At 36.8% G+C, this 19,170-nt stretch overlaps 2 protein-coding genes across 3 annotated transcripts in view; one reads left to right on the top strand and one right to left on the bottom strand.

The window, feature by feature from the left end:
* Window positions 1-261: 261 nt before the first annotated feature.
* On the bottom strand, window positions 262-2,837 carry LOC117331330 (ubiquitin thioesterase OTU1-like). The gene is made up of 2 exons (XM_033890004.1): window positions 2,725-2,837; window positions 262-1,534 (listed from the first exon to the last, which is right to left on the bottom strand). The coding sequence occupies exon 2, from the start codon at window positions 1,528-1,530 to the stop codon at window positions 604-606; it is 927 nt and encodes a 308-aa protein (XP_033745895.1). The 5' UTR covers window positions 1,531-1,534; window positions 2,725-2,837; the 3' UTR covers window positions 262-603.
* Window positions 2,795-19,170, top strand: part of LOC117331328 (6-phosphofructo-2-kinase/fructose-2,6-bisphosphatase-like) — an 82,613-nt gene continuing 66,237 nt past the window's right edge. The window contains exon 1 of one of the 2 annotated variants that reach the window (XM_033890001.1): window positions 2,795-2,842. In XM_033890001.1, the coding sequence (XP_033745892.1) occupies window positions 2,806-2,842 (37 nt within the window). In that variant the 5' untranslated portion in view covers window positions 2,795-2,805. Of the gene's footprint in view, window positions 2,843-10,907; window positions 11,203-19,170 lie in introns of those variants that run through there. The other variant, XM_033890002.1, reaches the window with a different exon arrangement.

The raw sequence follows: 19,170 nt of genomic DNA, 5'->3' as shown, positions 1-19,170 counted from the left end.
AATAAATAAAACATTGATGTTTTCTTTAACTTGTCAATCTTACAATGTTTCTTCAAAATGCTGTTTATAAGGGCAGTATGAGAAGAAAACATTCAGAACAGTTTAAACAAAGTCATCAAAACCATTGATTTCATTGTTAACTAATACATGTATGTACACATTTGTTTTTATTCATTCATTACTTGTTTCAATACTTTTAATGTTTTATGTACAATATGTTTTTAAAATATTTGTAAAACTAACATAGGATGTCCAAGTTGTTTATATATATAATAATATTCATCAGATCGTTCTTCATACAGGCAATACATAAACAATATGTACCAAACTTCAGAGCACTTCCCAACACGAAGTTTCCTGTTTATTTAACACAAAATATAAATAAACTAACTTTTTATTTTCAAAATCAAATCAAAATGTCTGTATTATGACTTGACCATATGGCAAACAATAATATAGAACACTATGTAAGTTATTGGGTAACATATCTGTAATACAGTACACTATGTAAGTTATTGGATAACATATCTGTTCAATGCTTATATTAATAATATCACTTTTGATTTATCTCTAATCATCATATGAAAAAAGTATTGCACAGCTTTAAACCTCTCCAAAGTTTATATGTCCTGTAGTTTTGGCATGTAGTTGTGCATCAGACTGTCCAGTAAGTTGTTTCTGACAGATCAAACACTTAAGCGTAAAGGATGACACATCCGTGAATTGACGTGATGCTTTAGCTTCGTCTGCTATTTCCATAGCCTGGGCCAGGATTGATGCATCTTTAGTTGAGAAGATTGTGGTAACATTTTCACCTGGAATGAGGGGTTCTAACACCAGTGGATCATAATGAATCCCATCATAAATAACGAGAATTCTTTCAGGGTAATTTTGATCTTCACCAAACCGATCAATTCTACCACTCTGAGTATCCACCACATCTATTTCTACACCGTAATATTTAGACAAGATTGCGATTTCTATACCCCCACCCCAGGACTCCTTGTCCATGATCCATTTACAATAGTTTGAATTAGACCTGCCAAGAAATGCTTCATTAAATGTTTGTGGATCACTAAGGACTACACCTGCTATCAACTCCCTCATCATGGGGGAACAGGACAGATCCAGCTCTCCGTCATTCATCAGGGAGTATATACTGGTAAACAGACACGAGTTGTCAGCTGGCACAACCTTCCTCATCAACATGCCTTGCCTCTGTAGGCTCTGTGACTGAAGAACATTGTCGATTCGCTTCTGTTTATTTTCACATTCAAGACTTCTGTCCTCTTCTACAATGATAGTGTCGCCCGACCTGAATGGGAGACTGGTCAATAATTTGTTTTCATCACACAATTCAACAACTTTAGGAGGATAACCTGTCCTAATCTTGATCCAGTCCCTCTTGATTTTAGTCAGTTCAGATATCTTGGTTATCATTTCGCCAACACTGGATGACAGTGTTAGGCCTGTAAGTACCTGCTGGCCAGCCTTAGATGTACAGCGCAGCTGGAGTGTTTTCGTTGTCATGTTTCTGTAATACATCAAACATAAACACTAGAATTGTACATTGTAAAATCATAGATCTATATACTTATCATGGATGTCAACTACAAGTAAGGAGTTTTATCTAAAGCTATATATATATACTACCAATAGTTTTCTATTTTGTCATATTGGCATTTAACAGGAGTGTAGTCATTGCATACCTAAGAAAATTGGATAAACATTCCCCATTGAGAGCTTTAATTTGATACTTTACGTATGGCACACTCAATTAGATTATACATGTCATCTTAAAAATGATTAAACTTGATATAGGATTTAATATATAACCATTTTAGAAAGTTAAAACATTAAAATTATTCTCTGTAATTCTATGTTGTCTTAATAATATGTTTCTTTTTAATTTACAGTCATTTACATGTATACATGAAAAATTTATGTATCTGTATACGTACAGCACAGTTTAGCACAGAGTACAATCCAGATCATTGAGAGTTGTGTTTGTTTGTATGTACACCCAGACCCTAAAATCATCAGAATCAATTGGTATTTTAAGTTTATCCTCTCTCTTCCTACAAAGAACAACATTAATGAGGACCAGTTAAAGGAACAAAACCAAGGGCACAGTGCTCAGACCACTCATATTCTTCTACCACATCAACAACCTACAGGACAATGTCTGGTGTATGGTGTCAGAGCCAGAGGAAACTAACCCCGTGTCCTCTCAACCAATGTCTACTATCTAGCAAGAGAACTGTAAAATTATTTACTGGTACATATAGCCAGTACATATAGCCAGTATATCGCAAGCCACATCAGAACAGAACTCCTTCCTGTAGCCCGAGTTTTCTCTGGCCCTACACCATAAACCTACACCAGACATGGTAGCAGCAGTACAATGCACTACACTTGAGGACTTCAAAGCACATAAACATCTTCACTGTACATAACCCTCTTCACGTCCGTTTCTCCATCAGATCGCTAATGTAATCGTCATTTTTGACGGAATTGGCCAATGATAAAGAAGAATAAGTAACGTTATGCATTGGCTGGAGGACAGACTGCTGTTGTTAGCAAACAGAAGGTTAATACCGAAATAAGCATTTATAAATGTCATAATGTACATATGATAAAAACGAGACTTGTATTGAAAAAATGTATTCAATGACTGTATTGACGAATTATTGACATCCTTTGTTTTAATGACAACAAACTCACCTTAGTAAACGGTTCAACTGCCGATTCTTTAACCGGAAGTGCTTACTACGTCATAGATTTATGTGCACACCCTTCGTCATCATGTCGCAAAAGTCAAGTGTTTCACTTCCAAATAAAGGTAAGATTGTCTGTCTACATGATAATTTATCAAATTATGATGAAGCGAATCGATTTAAAGAGAGTCTTTAAATAAGAATTTTGAAGTAAACTATGTCGATTTCGTTTTATGATGTCGAAACACGTGGTCTTATGCCCCGTGGTCAGTGTCTTGCTCGATTGAACTCTATTTTCGTTTTAGCTGTTTATTCATGTTACACGCAACCTAACAATGTTTGAGAGATGTTCTATATATTATCAGAGTGTCGATACGCTCAATAGTAGTTAGCAGTTTTATCTCAAAGGACACGACATTAACATGATGTAACCATTATTGATTGATTTTCTACCATGAACTGGTTGACATCTCCTTTCCAATGACCCCATACACTTATTTCATGTACTGCGAGAGATCTCAAAGGTTTAAGTGCATTTGTCGCAGTTGTTTTCTGTGGAGGTGTCACATTGGCGTGATTAAGTTTTCTTATAAATTTATCCAGTTTCTGTACTTAATTAAATTAAAAAAAAATGGTTCTATTACATAATTAATGTATGTTTTATGTTTACAAATATAGCTTACAAAAATTGTGATCGTTTTCCATGTTACAAGAAGAATGTGTACCAAGTGTAACACTAAATGCATACAGAAATTTAATCTGAAGGGCTCTGATGTTAATTTCGCCTTTAAAACTGCCTTGTGGTGTATCTGCATATATACAAGATCGTCAGAAAATTTGGACTAACAGACATTGTACATGTATTTTCCTGTATTGCATGCATTATGTTGCATATATGATTTTGATCAACAGGCCAAGGTTTGAAGTTTACTGGGAAAGCTTAAGGTGCTTCACTACACTTGTGCTGAGTAAGATTTGAGAAAAAAACCAAACCGTTAAATTACGTGTAATTATATAATCAGTGATGATTGAACTCCTCCACAAATGTTTTGATGTGGTAATTAATTTGTTAAGAGATAGTTACAGGAACATTAAAACAGATATTTCAATATAAAATTATTTGAATTTGATAAAATGACCTAGTTTATAATTGGTATATAATCAGAATCTACAGAATTCAGAGAGTTTATCTAAAATAGTGTTGTTTTCATAATTTTCATGATATATATCAGGGTGTAAGATAGATTGTAACTCAGTAAGCCACAGAGCTGATTACCCCAGAAATCAACGAAGATACACAGTGCTATTTCCGAAAGCCGAACCTAAAAACCGAACACCTCTGAATACAGAACGAATTGTCATTGTACGGAATTCGTCCTTCTTTATTATAGTATTAAAAAACTTCCAAATACCAATCCCTCTGAATTCTGAACACTGGATTGATTTTTTGTCCGTTTCCTGTTCAAATATACCAAAAATTACTTCTGAAAACCAGCCTTACCTGAGCGATTATGACACGAGGTCAGGCCAGTCAACCATGAAACAACACCTGTGACGGGTATTGTGTGAAGCCTAATTGTGTGTCGGGACCTAGTATACATGTAGGTGATTTGTAGAGGTATCCAATATATACCCCAGGAGGGCATTATGACGGTAGGCCTAGTGTTTAATCAACACAACAATTATGAAACAATGCCACACTTAATTTAAGCGCTGCGGTTTCTATGTAAGTAGAGCTGGAAGCCTGAGTTTCTCATCTAATTTAAATGAGGCCCTAATTAAATTAAAGGGGGTTGTTTTGGTATGGTCGTAAATGAAGCCTGTGTTCAAGGTTTTTTCAGACAATACTGATGTCGGAAATACGACCACAGTATCAACTGATCAATTGTAATTGATATTGAAACAAAACATCTTCACACACTTATTTGATGTGTAAAATATTCTGTATCGGCTCCATCTACATGTACATGACAAAGCTTCACTGCAGTAACAAAATGTTGGTCGATTGTAAAGTGCAGTTGTACATACACAGATACTGTTTAAAGCTACAGTTATAGTCATTTGCATTTCTCATATATAATCTACAATATATACATTGATTAACTTTCACGATATTCATATCATCCAGACAAACCAAATTGTCTATGTACATACGTGCCGGTTTGTAATCGGGTACATTCTAATAAAACATCTTCCAACCAATTATAACAGGAATTCAATCGGTCATTTCGATCAACTTCTCCAAACAGAACCCTCTGTAAACTGAACAAATATCCATGTCCCATGCATGTTCGGTTTATAGAGGTTCCACTGTATCAGGTTGTAACATGGATTTTAACTCAATATGCCACGTAGCTTATTATCCTAGATATTGACAAAGATATCAGTGATTTTTTTTTGGCCAGATCTACAGCCGACTTTAGGCTGTTTCCCCTTGCCAAAAAAAGTTGTATTTTCCCAATTTTGAAACGTCATTTTTCCCAATTTAAAAAAAAAAAAAAATTGTATTGAATTTCTATCTGGTTATCTATTGTATTTCATTCCTAGAATATGTGAATATTATGGTACGATAGTTGATCATCATACACGTGAACAGTAGACTGACAAATTTACTTCCGCGATAGGCAAGTTGGCCTCAATTAGTCGTATAAACGGTATAAGGGAGGTAACTCGAATCCTGATCACTGTTGCGCTTTCCACAAATGACATGCAGGCAAGCGTTTCAGAGAGTCCGTAGACAAACATGTGTACACCAAGATGAAAACAAGAAAACTTCCTTTGTTTTGTAGTCTAATTATATAAGTAATAACCCAGGATGCTTGCTACTGACTCTTCATATCATGAGGCAGACTAGAAAAGCCAATAAATGAAGTGTTTTGACTTATTTAAGTATTTTGTCATTATTTGCTATTTTCCCAAATTCACCAAACACTGCAATTATTTTCCCAATTGAAAAGGCATAGGCTGTTGAAAAAATTACCTGAAAAAAACACTGGATATATCAAGGTGTAACATTGATCGTATCGTATACAGTTTCTTATCAGTGAAGTATGATACACTGTATATTACCAGTGAAGTATGATACACTGTATATTACCAGTGAAGTATGATACACTGTATGTTATCAGTGAAGTATAATACACTGTATGTTATCAGTGAAGTATGATACACTGTATGTTACCAGTGAAGTATGATACACTGTATGTTACCAGTGAAGTATGATACACTGTATGTTACCAGTGAAGTATGATACACTGTATGTTACCAGTGAAGTATGATACACTGTATGTTACCAGTGAAGTATGATACACTGTATGTTATCAATGATACACTGTATGTTACCAGTGAAGTATGATACACTGTATGTTACCAGTGAAGTATGATACACTGTATGTTATCAGTGAAGTATGATACACTGTATGTTACCAGTGAAGTATGATACACTGTATGTTACCAGTGAAGTATGATACATTGTATGTTACCAGTGAAGTATGATACACTGTATGTTACCAGTGAAGTATGATACACTGTATGTTATCAGTGAAGTATCATACACTGTATGTTATCAATGATACACTGTATGTTACCAGTGAAGTATGATACACTGTATGTTACCAGTGAAGTATGATACACTGTATGTTACCAGTGAAGTATGATACACTGTATGTTATCAGTGAAGTATGATACACTGTATGTTACCAGTGAAGTATGATACACTGTATGTTACCAGTGAAGTATGATACATTGTATGTTACCAGTGAAGTATGATACACTGTATGTTACCAGTGAAGTATGATACACTGTATGTTATCAGTGAAGTATGATATACTGTATGTTACCAGTGAAGTATGATACACTGTATGTTACCAGTGAAGTATGATACACTGTATGTTACCAGTGAAGTATGATACACTGTATGTTACCAGTGAAGTATGATACACTGTATGTTACCAGTGAAGTATGATACACTGTATGTTATCAGTGAAGTATGATACACTGTATGTTATCAGTGAAGTATGATACACTGTATGTTATCAGTGAAGTATGATACACTGTATGTTATCAGTGAAGTATGATATACTGTATGTTACCAGTGAAGTATGATACACTATATGTTACCAGTGAAGTATGATACACTGTATGTTACCAGTGAAGTATGATACACTGTATGTTACCAGTGAAGTATGATACACTGTATGTTATCAGTGAAGTATGATACACTGTATGTTACCAGTGAAGTATGATACACTGTATGTTACCAGTGAATTTTGATACACTGTATGTAATACTAATGAAGTATAATAAACACATATGCTACCAGAATTGACAATAGACAGTTTATATCTAGTGTAAATCCTGGGTGTATTGGTTGTTTTGACTATACTGTATATACTTTTATTATTATCTACCAGGGATTATGTACATTATCATTCAATCACACCAAAATGAATTATTCATTACTGAGATGGTCCTTTATAGAAGAAACAATCTGCATGCCATTAGCTATAGCTATGGTGATGTAATAAATATGCAGGCCTATATACTTCCATTTATATAAGGTAAAGGACCATCAATCTACAGGTACACGTATATATATATTATATACATGTGCAAAATTGTGAATCATACACCATATTCGTCACAATTAGCATCCCTCCCCCTTTAAGTGCCCTTCCCCTTTCCAGTGGAGAAATTGGAATTATATGAACGCCCCTTGGCCTCCTTATGGTGAAACAACTTCAAAAATGAGTCATATTACTTACATTTTACATCTAGAGATTTCAGTTTGGGGACTAAATCTTGACTAATCCTAAATATCTGGTCAGAATGCCATCAAATGTTACATTTGTATATATTGTATATTCTCTGAGGGTAATGTCCTCCCGTCCTATCTTTTAAAATTTCAGGTTTTCACTTTTGTTCATATTTAATCTTTTTGTCACACTTCATTTCCATGCAATGATACATGTAACATCAACAAATATTATCAGATTTTCCTGAAACTTGGTAACAACATGTACATTAAATGCCGGAATGGCTTGGCCAAGTTTGATCGTCAAATTTCGTGGACATTATATATATTTGGCTGAGTTATAATTATGGCCCTTTGGTTGACAAAAAGTGTAATTTTTGGTCGTTTCTGTGCAATAACAGCAACAAATATTATCAGATTTTCTTGAAACTTGGTAATAGCATTAAATGGCTAAATGGCATGATCAAGTTCGATCACCACTTTTCGGGGATGTTATTTTGCTGAGTTATGGCCCCCTGATTAACGAAAAATTGAATTTTTGGATGTTTCCGTGCAATCACAGCAACAAATATTATCAGATTACCCCTCACGAAAGGCGGGAAGTGGGGATATAAATTCTACAGCTTGTAATTTATTGACTTGCAGTTTATTGACTGGTTGAATATTATTTTATCTATTATTGACTGCTTGAATACATTTGCATTAATGTTATATACATGCATGTATGGAAATGAATTTTTGTCAGTGTACATCTGTATGCCTATATAGCTATGAAGGCGTCATTGATAAAATATACAAAAGCATTGTATATATACCTGTATGTTTGTACTTGTACAGGTATGTCGAGGTATTTACTATGTCTGTCTAGGTATATATATAGGTATTGGTTACAGTCTCTGTCCCAGTAAATTATTATAAGGAACCAGTTATTTCATGCTGTTCTGCAGTGATAGGAAAACTACTACTTGTATTGGTGTAACCTTCAACAAGGTTATGTTACCAGTTTAATCCCAACATAGAAAATATGTAGGTCAATTTTAGTGGACAGTCGCTGTTTTGGACAGGTGCCAATGTTTACATGCTGATCTGATATATATTGATAAATATATGTGTACTTTAAAGTGAATTGGTTTGATAATAGAACATAACATGATCTGTGTATGATAATACAATATATATCTGTGTATGATAATACAACATATATCTGTGTATGATAATACAACATATTTCTGTGTATGATAATTAATACAACATATATCTGTGTATGATAATACAACATATATCTGTATATGATAATACAACATATATCTGTGTATGATAATACAACATGATCTGTGTATGATAATACAATATATATCTGTATATGATAATACAACATGATCTGTATATGATAATAAAACATGATCTGTGTATGATAATAATAAAACATATATCTGTGTATGATAATAAAACATATATCTGTGTACATATTTATATTACCAACATATTTTATGAAAGTGTCATGAATATAAGTATGTATCGTTATATAAGGCTTGATATTGACTTTTTGTAATGTGATGACAATCTGTGACCAGATGTACATGAAGCTCCATTGTGTGGACTGCCAGGTGTATACCATCTATAGTCTGAGGCCAAGCGTATATATCTAAATCCTGGTCTGGCCAAAGTTTCTATAATTTTCTTTAATTAAAAAACCCCCCAAATTTTGACCCTTTTTATATATATACATATAAATCAACTTTGTGATATGTTTGACACAGTTTGAAGATAAAAGCTTTAAATTTGACAGAATAATACAAATAAATTGAACATGTAGAAAAAGGTATTGACAGAATTTTAATGTACAAATAAAAATATTGACAATTTTCATGTTTTAATAGACCTGAGTGTACAGTTCTAGTAAATACTTTTATATTCAATGACAATTTGTATGTTATAGATTTATCAGTCTGCATAGTGATATGTTTTATATATTTTATGTCGGTGTCACTGTGGGTTGCATGCATGTATATATATAGTATTCTTGGAGTTACCTGGTACATGTATATGTGCCTCATACGACAACCATGTGACGGACGTATGGCAAGACCGCATGCTTCTTTGTAAGGACACCTTGAGTAATTATGGTATAGGTCTATAAATTTGGTACCAGTACACCTATACAGTGACAAAAACAGTTCCAGTGTACTCACAAGCACTTGAACCATTTTGTATGGACAGTATATATAGATGCTGGATAATAATGTGTATTATCACTATCGGAGATTGAAGTTAGTTATATGGACAATGAATGATACCTGGGCTATACTTTAACACCTGGTGATATCTAATTCAAGGATGTTTCACACCTGTACAATCTCACCTGTAAAATATCTGATTTAAGGAAGTCTTGTCATGTAAACATGTCATCTGGAACGCTCACATGTAAACAACTTCAGAGATCCTATAATGATACATGTGGAGAGGATGATCTTTAAAGGCAAGCATTCCCAGTGACCACATTTCCTTTGTATATTGAGGTATGGTCAACATCATACCTTGAACTATAAATAACCTACATATATTGCTTGCAACCTGCAGTGATTCTGAGATTAGGTACAGATAACATGACTGTTTAACAACTAAGTGAGTTAGTGGTCAGTTACCATTAACACTAGGACAGGACTTTATCTGGAGGTTGTTCAAGTGACATTGCTATATATTATTGAGCTACAGAGGATATCCCAGCTGTGACAAATACAGTTTGAAAAATTTAATTTAAACTAAATGTGGAAAATAATTAATATAATGTTGTTTACATATTTTGATAAAATTACACATCGGCTCCTGTAATATGGTACAGTCTGGGAAGCAGCTGTCAAGATCACCGACTGCGGTGACTTCAGTATTCTTGCATCGGCTGTGGAATAATTTGGATGTACTGACACACCTGACTATATATAGATATATATAAATGACCTGTCAGACATTGTCTGTGGCATTGTGTACACAGAAGTGTTAGAGACAATTCATTGTCAGTCTGCAGCTGTACATCGATCACCAAAGATAAGCTCTCATCATTTATGACAGGCTTATGTTGTTGAATTGTTCAAGGTGACTGTCAAATGCACCTTGTTTCTTGTTGTTTTGGAGCTATTATATCATTTGTGTCACTGACCAGATAGAAATCATTTCCTTTAAATGTCAAGATTAAATTGACAACATCCGTGAGGTTAATGATAAGGTGCAGTACTGTCATGTCTCCAGTTTGAGTGGTTACTAATTGGGCGTGAGGATGTTTGGCTCGACGTCTAAGATGTCTTTACACTGATGTCTGTGTTATATAGAGGTAAAGTGAAAGTAGTGATCTTTCAAAAATGCTAGTGGTGAATTTTTAACGATAAGTGAGTTAAGTGTGACATTAAATATTAAAAGTGTAATAGCCTTGGAGACAGTACTTGGCAATATATGATATTCTAAGGAGCTTGAACTACATGGATGTGATGTTCTTACATACCTTGGAGACAGTGTATCGCTGTATGTGATCAATTTCCATGCTAATTACTGACTGGTAAATATGCCACAGCACTCAGTACATGTGTGCTGCATTATCAGAGGTACTGACCAGTGCTAATTGACCAATTGACCACAGCAGTACACTACTGACCTATTGACTCCATTCTGCACCAAGTGTGTGTCCTAAATCATAAGTAAGAATGCCTACAGGAGCTTTCTTCAGCGCATTTGTGGCAGGTAAATATATTTCCATCTTAAGATTTATTTAACTATATATTTCAAGTTATCTGATCTAAGAATAAGTAGTTATGTTATTATTGTGTAGGCCTATATATCAGAAGGCTGGGCTGGCATGAGTTACCATAGGAATAATGTAGGCCTATATCTCAGAAGACTGGGCTGTGTTACTATAGGTGTAGGCCTATATATCAGATCACTGGACTGAGTTACTATTGGTGTAGGCCTATATCTCAGATGACTAGACTGAGTTACTATAGGTGTAGGCCTATATCTCAGATGACTGGACTGTGTTACTATAGGTGTAGGCCTATATCTCAGACTGGACTGTGTTACTATAGGTGTAGGCCTATATCTCAGACTGGACTGAGTTACTATAGGTGTAGGCCTATATATCAGATGACTGGACTGAGTTACTATAGGTGTAGGCCTATATCTCAGAAGACTGGACTGAGTTACTATAGGTGTAGGCCTATATCTCAGAAGACTGGACTGTGTTACTATAGGTGTAGGCCTATATCTCAGATGACTGGACTGTGTTACTATAGGTGTAGGCCTATATCTCAGAAGACTGGACTGTGTTACTATAGGTGTAGGCCTATATCTCAGAAGACTGGACTGAGTTACTATAGGTGTAGGCCTATATCTCAGATGACTGGACTGTGTTACTATAGGTGTAGGCCTATATCTCAGATGACTGGACTGTGTTACTAAAGGTGTAGGCCTATATCTCAGAAGACTGGACTGTGTTACTATAGGTGTAGGCCTATATCTCAGATGACTGGACTGTGTTACTATAGGTGTAGGCCTATATATCAGAAGACTGGACTGTGTTACTATAGGTGTAGGCCTATATATCAGAAGACTGGACTGTGTTACCATAGGTGTAGGCCTATATCTCAGATGACTGGGCTGAGTTACTATAGGTGTAGGCCTATATCTCAGATGACTGGACTGAGTTACTATAGGTGTAGGCCTATATCTCAGATGACTGGGCTGAGTTACTATAGGTGTAGGCCTATATCTCAGAAGACTGGACTGTGTTACTATAGGTGTAGGCCTATATCTCAGAAGACTGGACTGTGTTACTATAGGTGTAGGCCTATAACTCAGAAGACTGGACTGTGTTACTATAGGTGTAGGCCTATATATCAGATGACTGGACTGAGTTACTATAGGTGTAGGCCTATATCTCAGAAGACACGACTGAGTTACTATAGGTGTAGGCCTATATATCAGAAGACTGGACTGAGTTACTATAGGTGTAGGCCTATATCTCAGAAGACACGACTGAGTTACTATAGGTGTAGGCCTATATCTCAGACTGGACTGAGTTACTATAGGTGTAGGCCTATATCTCAGATGACTGGGCTGAGTAACTATAGGTGTAGGCCTATATCTCAGAAGACACGACTGAGTTACTATAGGTGTAGGCCTATATCTCAGACTGGGCTGAGTTACTATAGGTGTAGGCCTATAACTCAGACTTGACTGTGTTACTATAGGTGTAGGCCTATATCTCAGAAGACTGGACTGAGTTACTATAGGTGTAGGCCTATATCTCAGACTTGACTGTGTTACTATAGGTGTAGGCCTATATCTCAGAAGACTGGGCTGAGTTACTATAGGTGTAGGCCTATATCTCAGATAACTGGACTGAGTTACTATAGGTGTAGGCCTCTAATATCTCAGATGACTGGGCTGAGTTACTATAGGTGTAGGCCTATATCTCAGATGACTGGACTGTGTTACTATAGGTGTAGGCCTATATCTCAGAAGACTTGACTGTGGTACTATAGGTGTAGGCCTATATCTCAGATGACTGGACTGTGTTACTATAGGTGTAGGCCTATATCTCAGATGACTGGGCTGAGTTACTATAGGTGTAGGCCTATATCTCAGATGACTGGGCTGAGTTACTATAGGTGTAGGCCTATATCTCAGATGACTGGACCGAGTTACTATAGGTGTAGGCCTATATCTCAGAAGACTGGACTGTGTTACTATAGGTGTAGGCCTATATCTCAGATGACTGGACCGAGTTACTATAGGTGTAGGCCTATATCTCAGATGACTGGGCTGAGTTACTATAGGTGTAGGCCTATATCTCAGATGACTGGGCTGAGTTACTATAGGTGTAGGCCTATATCTCAGATGACTGGACTGTGTTACTATAGGTGTAGGCCTATATCTCAGATGACTGGGCTGAGTTACTATAGGTGTAGGCCTATATATCAGATGACTGGGCTGTGTTACTATAGGTGTAGGCCTATATCTCAGATGACTGGGCTGTGTTACTATAGGTGTAGGCCTATATATCAGATGACTGGACTGAGTTACTATAGGTGTAGGCCTATATCTCAGATGACTGGACTGAGTTACTATAGGTGTAGGCCTATATCTCAGATAACTGGACCGAGTTACTATAGGTGTAGGCCTATATATCAGATGACTGGGCTGTGTTACTATAGGTGTCGGCCTATATCTCAGAAGACTGGACTGTGTTACTATAGGTGTAGGCCTATATCTCAGACTGGACTGAGTTACTATAGGTGTAGGCCTATATCTCAGATGACTGGGCTGAGTTACTATAGGGGTAGGCCTATATCTCAGAAGACTGGAATGAGTTACTATAGGTGTAGGCCTATATCTCAGACTGGGCTGTGTTACTATAGGTGTAGGCCTATATCTCAGAAGACTGGACTGTGTTACTATAGGTGTAGGCCTATATCTCAGATGACTGGGCTGAGTTACTATAGGTGTAGGCCTATATCTCAGATGACTGGACTGTGTTACTATATACGCAGGCCTATATATCAGATGACTGGGCTGTGTTACTATAGGTGTAGGCCTATATCTCAGAAGACTGGACTGAGTTACTATAGGTGTAGGCCTATATCTCAGAAGACTAGACTGAGTTACTATAGGTGTAGGCCTATATCTCAGAAGACTGGACTGTGTTACTATAGATGTAGGCCTATATCTCAGAAGACTAGACTGAGTTACTATAGGTGTAGGCCTATATCTCAGAAGACTGGACTGAGTTACTATTAGAGGTGCGCGATAATATCGAAATACCGGTATACCGCGAATTTGGCAGGTCGATACGATATACCGGTACACAAACCCTGGAAACCGGTATATCGCGATGGTTAACAAAAAGGCATATTAATCACTGATTTAACATTATGTGTTGGCACCAATAGCGTAAATTACTTATGTAAACGTGAAAGAAACACACGAGAACGTCATTATGTCGTATTGGTGGGGCGCTTGTTTCATTGTCTCTAAAGCGCTTGGCCGTATGGGACATCTACGTTAAAATCAAGCACTTTCGAGATTATGATTGTTTACTAGAAACGAAAAATGGCGGACGACGAGCAAGTTGATGGTACTAAGGTCAATAATATTGCAATACGTATTGCAAGTTTCTGTTGAATATTGCAATATATTGCAATACGGTTTTGGTCCGCAATACCCAGCCCTAGTTACTATAGGTGTAGGCCTATATCTCAGATGACTGGACTGTGTTACTATAGGTGTAGGCCTATAACTCAGATGACTGGGCTGAGTAACTATAGGTGTAGGCCTATATCTCAGAAGACTGGACTGTGTTACTATAGGTGTAGGCCTATATCTCAGATGACTGGGCTGTGTTACTATAGGTGTAGGCCTATAACTCAGATGACTGGGCTGAGTTACTATAGGTGTAGGCCTATAACTCAGAAGAGGGGGCTGTGTTAATATAGGTATAGGCTTATATCTTGGAAGAATGGCATTATATGTGGTAAAGTCATATTCAGGTATTTTAAACAATTGTATTTCTTCTAGATTATTTTCATTGTTGATGATATACAATAAGTATATTTTAGATTAAATTTAATATTGTTGTTAATCAAAATCATAAAGATTAGAGGATGTGAGTCTTTAATATTGAAAAAGGGAAATCTGTATCAAACAATGGAAAAATTTGGTTAAAAGTGCACAAATGTTGTCCAGTGTCATTCCAGATGTTGGTAGTGATTGCTGGCTATGACTCAAGGGAGACCACTCTAAAATCTTATAGAGCCATATGATGATGATGGTCCAAGGATAACTTGGGGTTATTATGTTGTGGGTTAAAAAATGGATGTGATTTCTCATTAAGACAGAAAATTTGATATAATTTTCATCATCAACATGAACATTGGTAAAAAATCCCTCAATGCCTTCCTGATGGCCCCAGTGTGCCTATTCCATTGACCTAGGTACATATTGTTGACTTTATCTAACATTTCTAAGGATACTTGTAATAATACAACTGGATTACAATCAGAATATAGTATCAATGTATGAAATAGGAAATGGGTTTTAACTACAATGTACATTGATTAGGTTGGTGATATACCAGGTAATATACTTGAATATTTATGATGAACATATTTGGTGAACAAAATTTAAGGCTGTTGAACGTTAATGATGACAATTTTTTGTTGACATTTGATTCTCAGTGTATTAACCATGGTGTACGTTTCCTAATGACATCGTCACCATATTGACCATGGTGTACATTTCCTAATGACACTGTCACCATATTGACCATGGTGTACATTTCCTAATGACATTGTCACCATATTGACCATGGTGTACATTTCCTAATGACACTGTCACCATATTGACCATGGTGTACATTTCCTAATGACACTGTCACCATATTGACCATGGTGTACGTTTCCCAATGACACTGTCACCATATTGACCATGGTGTACGTTTCCCAATGACATTGTCACCATATTGACCATGGTGTACGTTTCCTAATGACACTGTCACCATATTGACCATGGTGTACATTTCCTAATGACACTGTCACCATATTGACCATGGTGTTCCAATGACACTGTCACCATATTGACCATGGTGTACATTTCCTAATGACACTGTCACCATATTGACCACGGTGTACGTTTCCCAATGACATTGTCACCATATTGACCATGGTGTACGTTTCCTAGTGACACTGTCACCATATTGACCATGGTGTACATTTCCTAATGACACTGTCACCATATTGACCACGGTGTACGTTTCCCAATGACATTGTCACCATATTGACCATGGTGTACGTTTCCTAATGACACTGTCACCATATTGACCATGGTGTACATTTCCTAATGACACTGTCACCATATTGACCATGGTGTCCAAATGACACTGTCACCATATTGACCATGGTGTACATTTCCTAATGACACTGTCACCATATTGACCACGGTGTACGTTTCCTAATGACACTGTCACCATATTGACCATGGTGTCCCAATGACACTGTCACCATATTGACCACAGTGTACGTTTCCTAATGACACTGTCACCATATTGACCACGGTGTACATTTCCTAATGACACTGTCACCATATTGACCATGGTGTCCCAATGACACTGTCACCATATTGACCACAGTGTACGTTTCCTAATGACACTGTCACCATATTGACCATGGTGTTCCAATGACATTGTCACCATATTGACCATGGTGTACGTTTCCTAATGACACTGTCACCATATTGACCATGGTGTACATTTCCTAATGACACTGTCACCATATTGACCACGGTGTACATTTCCTAATGACACTGTCACCATATTGACCATGGTGTACGTTTCCTAATGACACTGTCACCATATTGACCACGGTGTACGTTTCCTAATGACACTGTCACCATATTGACCATGGTGTACATTTCCTAATGACACTGTCACCATATTGACCATGGTGTCCAAATGACACTGTCACCATATTGACCATGGTGTCCCAATGACACTGTCACCATATTGACCATGGTGTACATTTCCTAATGACACTGTCACCATATTGACCATGGTGTACATTTCCTAATGACATTGTCACCGTATTGACCATGGTGTACATTTCCTAATGACATTGTCACCATATTGACCATGGTGTACATTTCCTAATGACATTGTCACCATATTGACCATGGTGTACATTTCCTAATGACACTGTCACCATATTGACCATGGTGTACGTTTCCTAATGACACTGTCACCATATTGACCATCGTGTACGTTTCCTAATGACATTGTCACCATATTGACCATGGTGTACATTTCCTAATGACATTGTCACCATATTGACCATGGTGTACGTTTCCTAATGACATTGTCACCATATTGACCATGGTGTATGTTTTCCAATGACACTGTCACCATATTGACCACGGTGTACATTTCCTAATGACACTGTCACCATATTGACCACGGTGTACATTTCCTAATGACATTGTCACCATATTGACCATGGTGTACATTTCCTAATGACATTGTCACCATATTGACCATGGTGTATGTTTTCCAATGACACTGTCACCATATTGACCACGGTGTACATTTCCTAATGACACTGTCACCATATTGACCACGGTGTACATTTCCTAATGACATTGTCACCATATTGACCATGGTGTACATTTCCTAATGACACTGTCACCATATTGACCACGGTGTACGTTTCCTAATGACATTGTCACCATATTGACCATGGTGTCCCAATGACACTGTCACCATATTGACCACGGTGTACATTTCCTAATGACACTGTCACCATATTGACCATGGTGTTTCCCAAGTCACACTGTCACTGTACTGATGTGCAATAGGAATATATAAAAGTTGCTATAATGTTAAGGTCAAGTTCATAGTGAAATTTTTAGCTCATCTGGCCCAACTGGCCGTCCATCATCCTTCAACATTTGTTTTAATTTGCTACTAGTCATAAAATACTAAATGAAATTTAACGAAATTTGGTCAGAAAGATCCTTGGGGAAAGGGGAACAGATTTTGAATTAATGACCATTCTGACCACATGAGGCCAGAGAGGCAGGGCCCAATATGGGAAAAAGAGGGAATTTCTTTAAATTGCTACTAGTCATGAAGTTATTGATGGATTTGAACCCAATTTGGTCAGAAACATCCTCAGGGGAAGGGGAACCAATTTTGTATAAATGGTGACTCTGACCACCAAAGGGCAGACCGAGCCCAATATGGGAAAAAGAGGTAATTTCTTTAAATTGCTGCTAGTCATGAAGTTATTGATGAACTTGAACCCAATTTGGTCAGAAACATCCTCAGGGGAAGGGGAACAGATTTTGTATAAATGGTGACTCTGACCCCCTAGGGGCGGGGCCCAATATGGGAAAAAGAGGTAATTCCTTTAAATTGCTACTAGTCATGAAGTTATTGATGGATTTGAACCCAATTTGGTCAGAAACATCCTCAGGGGAAGGGGAACCAATTTTGTATAAATGGTGACTCTGACCACCAAGAGGCCAGAGAGGCAGGGCCCAATATGGGAAAAAGAGGTAAATTCTTTAAATTGCTGCTAGTCATGAAGTTATTGATGAACTTGAACCCAATTTGGTCAGAAACATCCTCAGGGGAAGGGGAACAGATTTTGTATAAATGGTGACTCTGACCCCCAAGGGGCAGGGCCCAATAAGGGAAATAGAGGTAATTCCTTTAAATCCCTTCTAGTCCTAAATGACTAAATGGATTTTGATGAAATTTAGTCTGAATCATTATTGGGCTACGGAGATCTAATGTTTTATAAATGGAGGGTATGGATCCCTTGGGACTGAAGAGAGGGGGCCTAATAGGGGAATTGTTGCAAAATAGAAAAAGAAAGAAAGAAGAAGAAGGAAAAAAAGCTTTAAAATCATAGTTTGAAGATGCAGCAAAACAGTTAAAACAATTATTGAAATGTTACTTTAGATATTTTTGCCTTGCTTACTGAAATATCCAGGGGAGCAATGGAGGCCCTCTAGGCCTCTTGTTATTTTTGTAGCATATAGGTAGTAATTCTATGCCCTTGTATGATTTGGGTTAAGTTCAGGTATGGACACAGACACATTGTGGGGCCCTCATTGACATGTCAGTAATCTAGTTTAAATGATTCTAGATATCTACATAAA

This window comes from Pecten maximus, chromosome 7 (genome assembly GCF_902652985.1).
Source record: "Pecten maximus chromosome 7, xPecMax1.1, whole genome shotgun sequence".
NCBI classification, from domain to species: domain Eukaryota; kingdom Metazoa; phylum Mollusca; class Bivalvia; order Pectinida; family Pectinidae; genus Pecten; species Pecten maximus.
The sequence above is the reverse complement of the archived record's forward strand: the minus strand, read 5'-3'. Positions and strand labels throughout refer to the sequence as shown.

Excerpts from the sequence above, each read along its gene's own strand:
- LOC117331330 (XM_033890004.1), bottom strand. The coding sequence starts at position 1,530 with ATGACAACGAAAACACTCCAGCTGCGCTGTACATCTAAGGCTGGCCAG.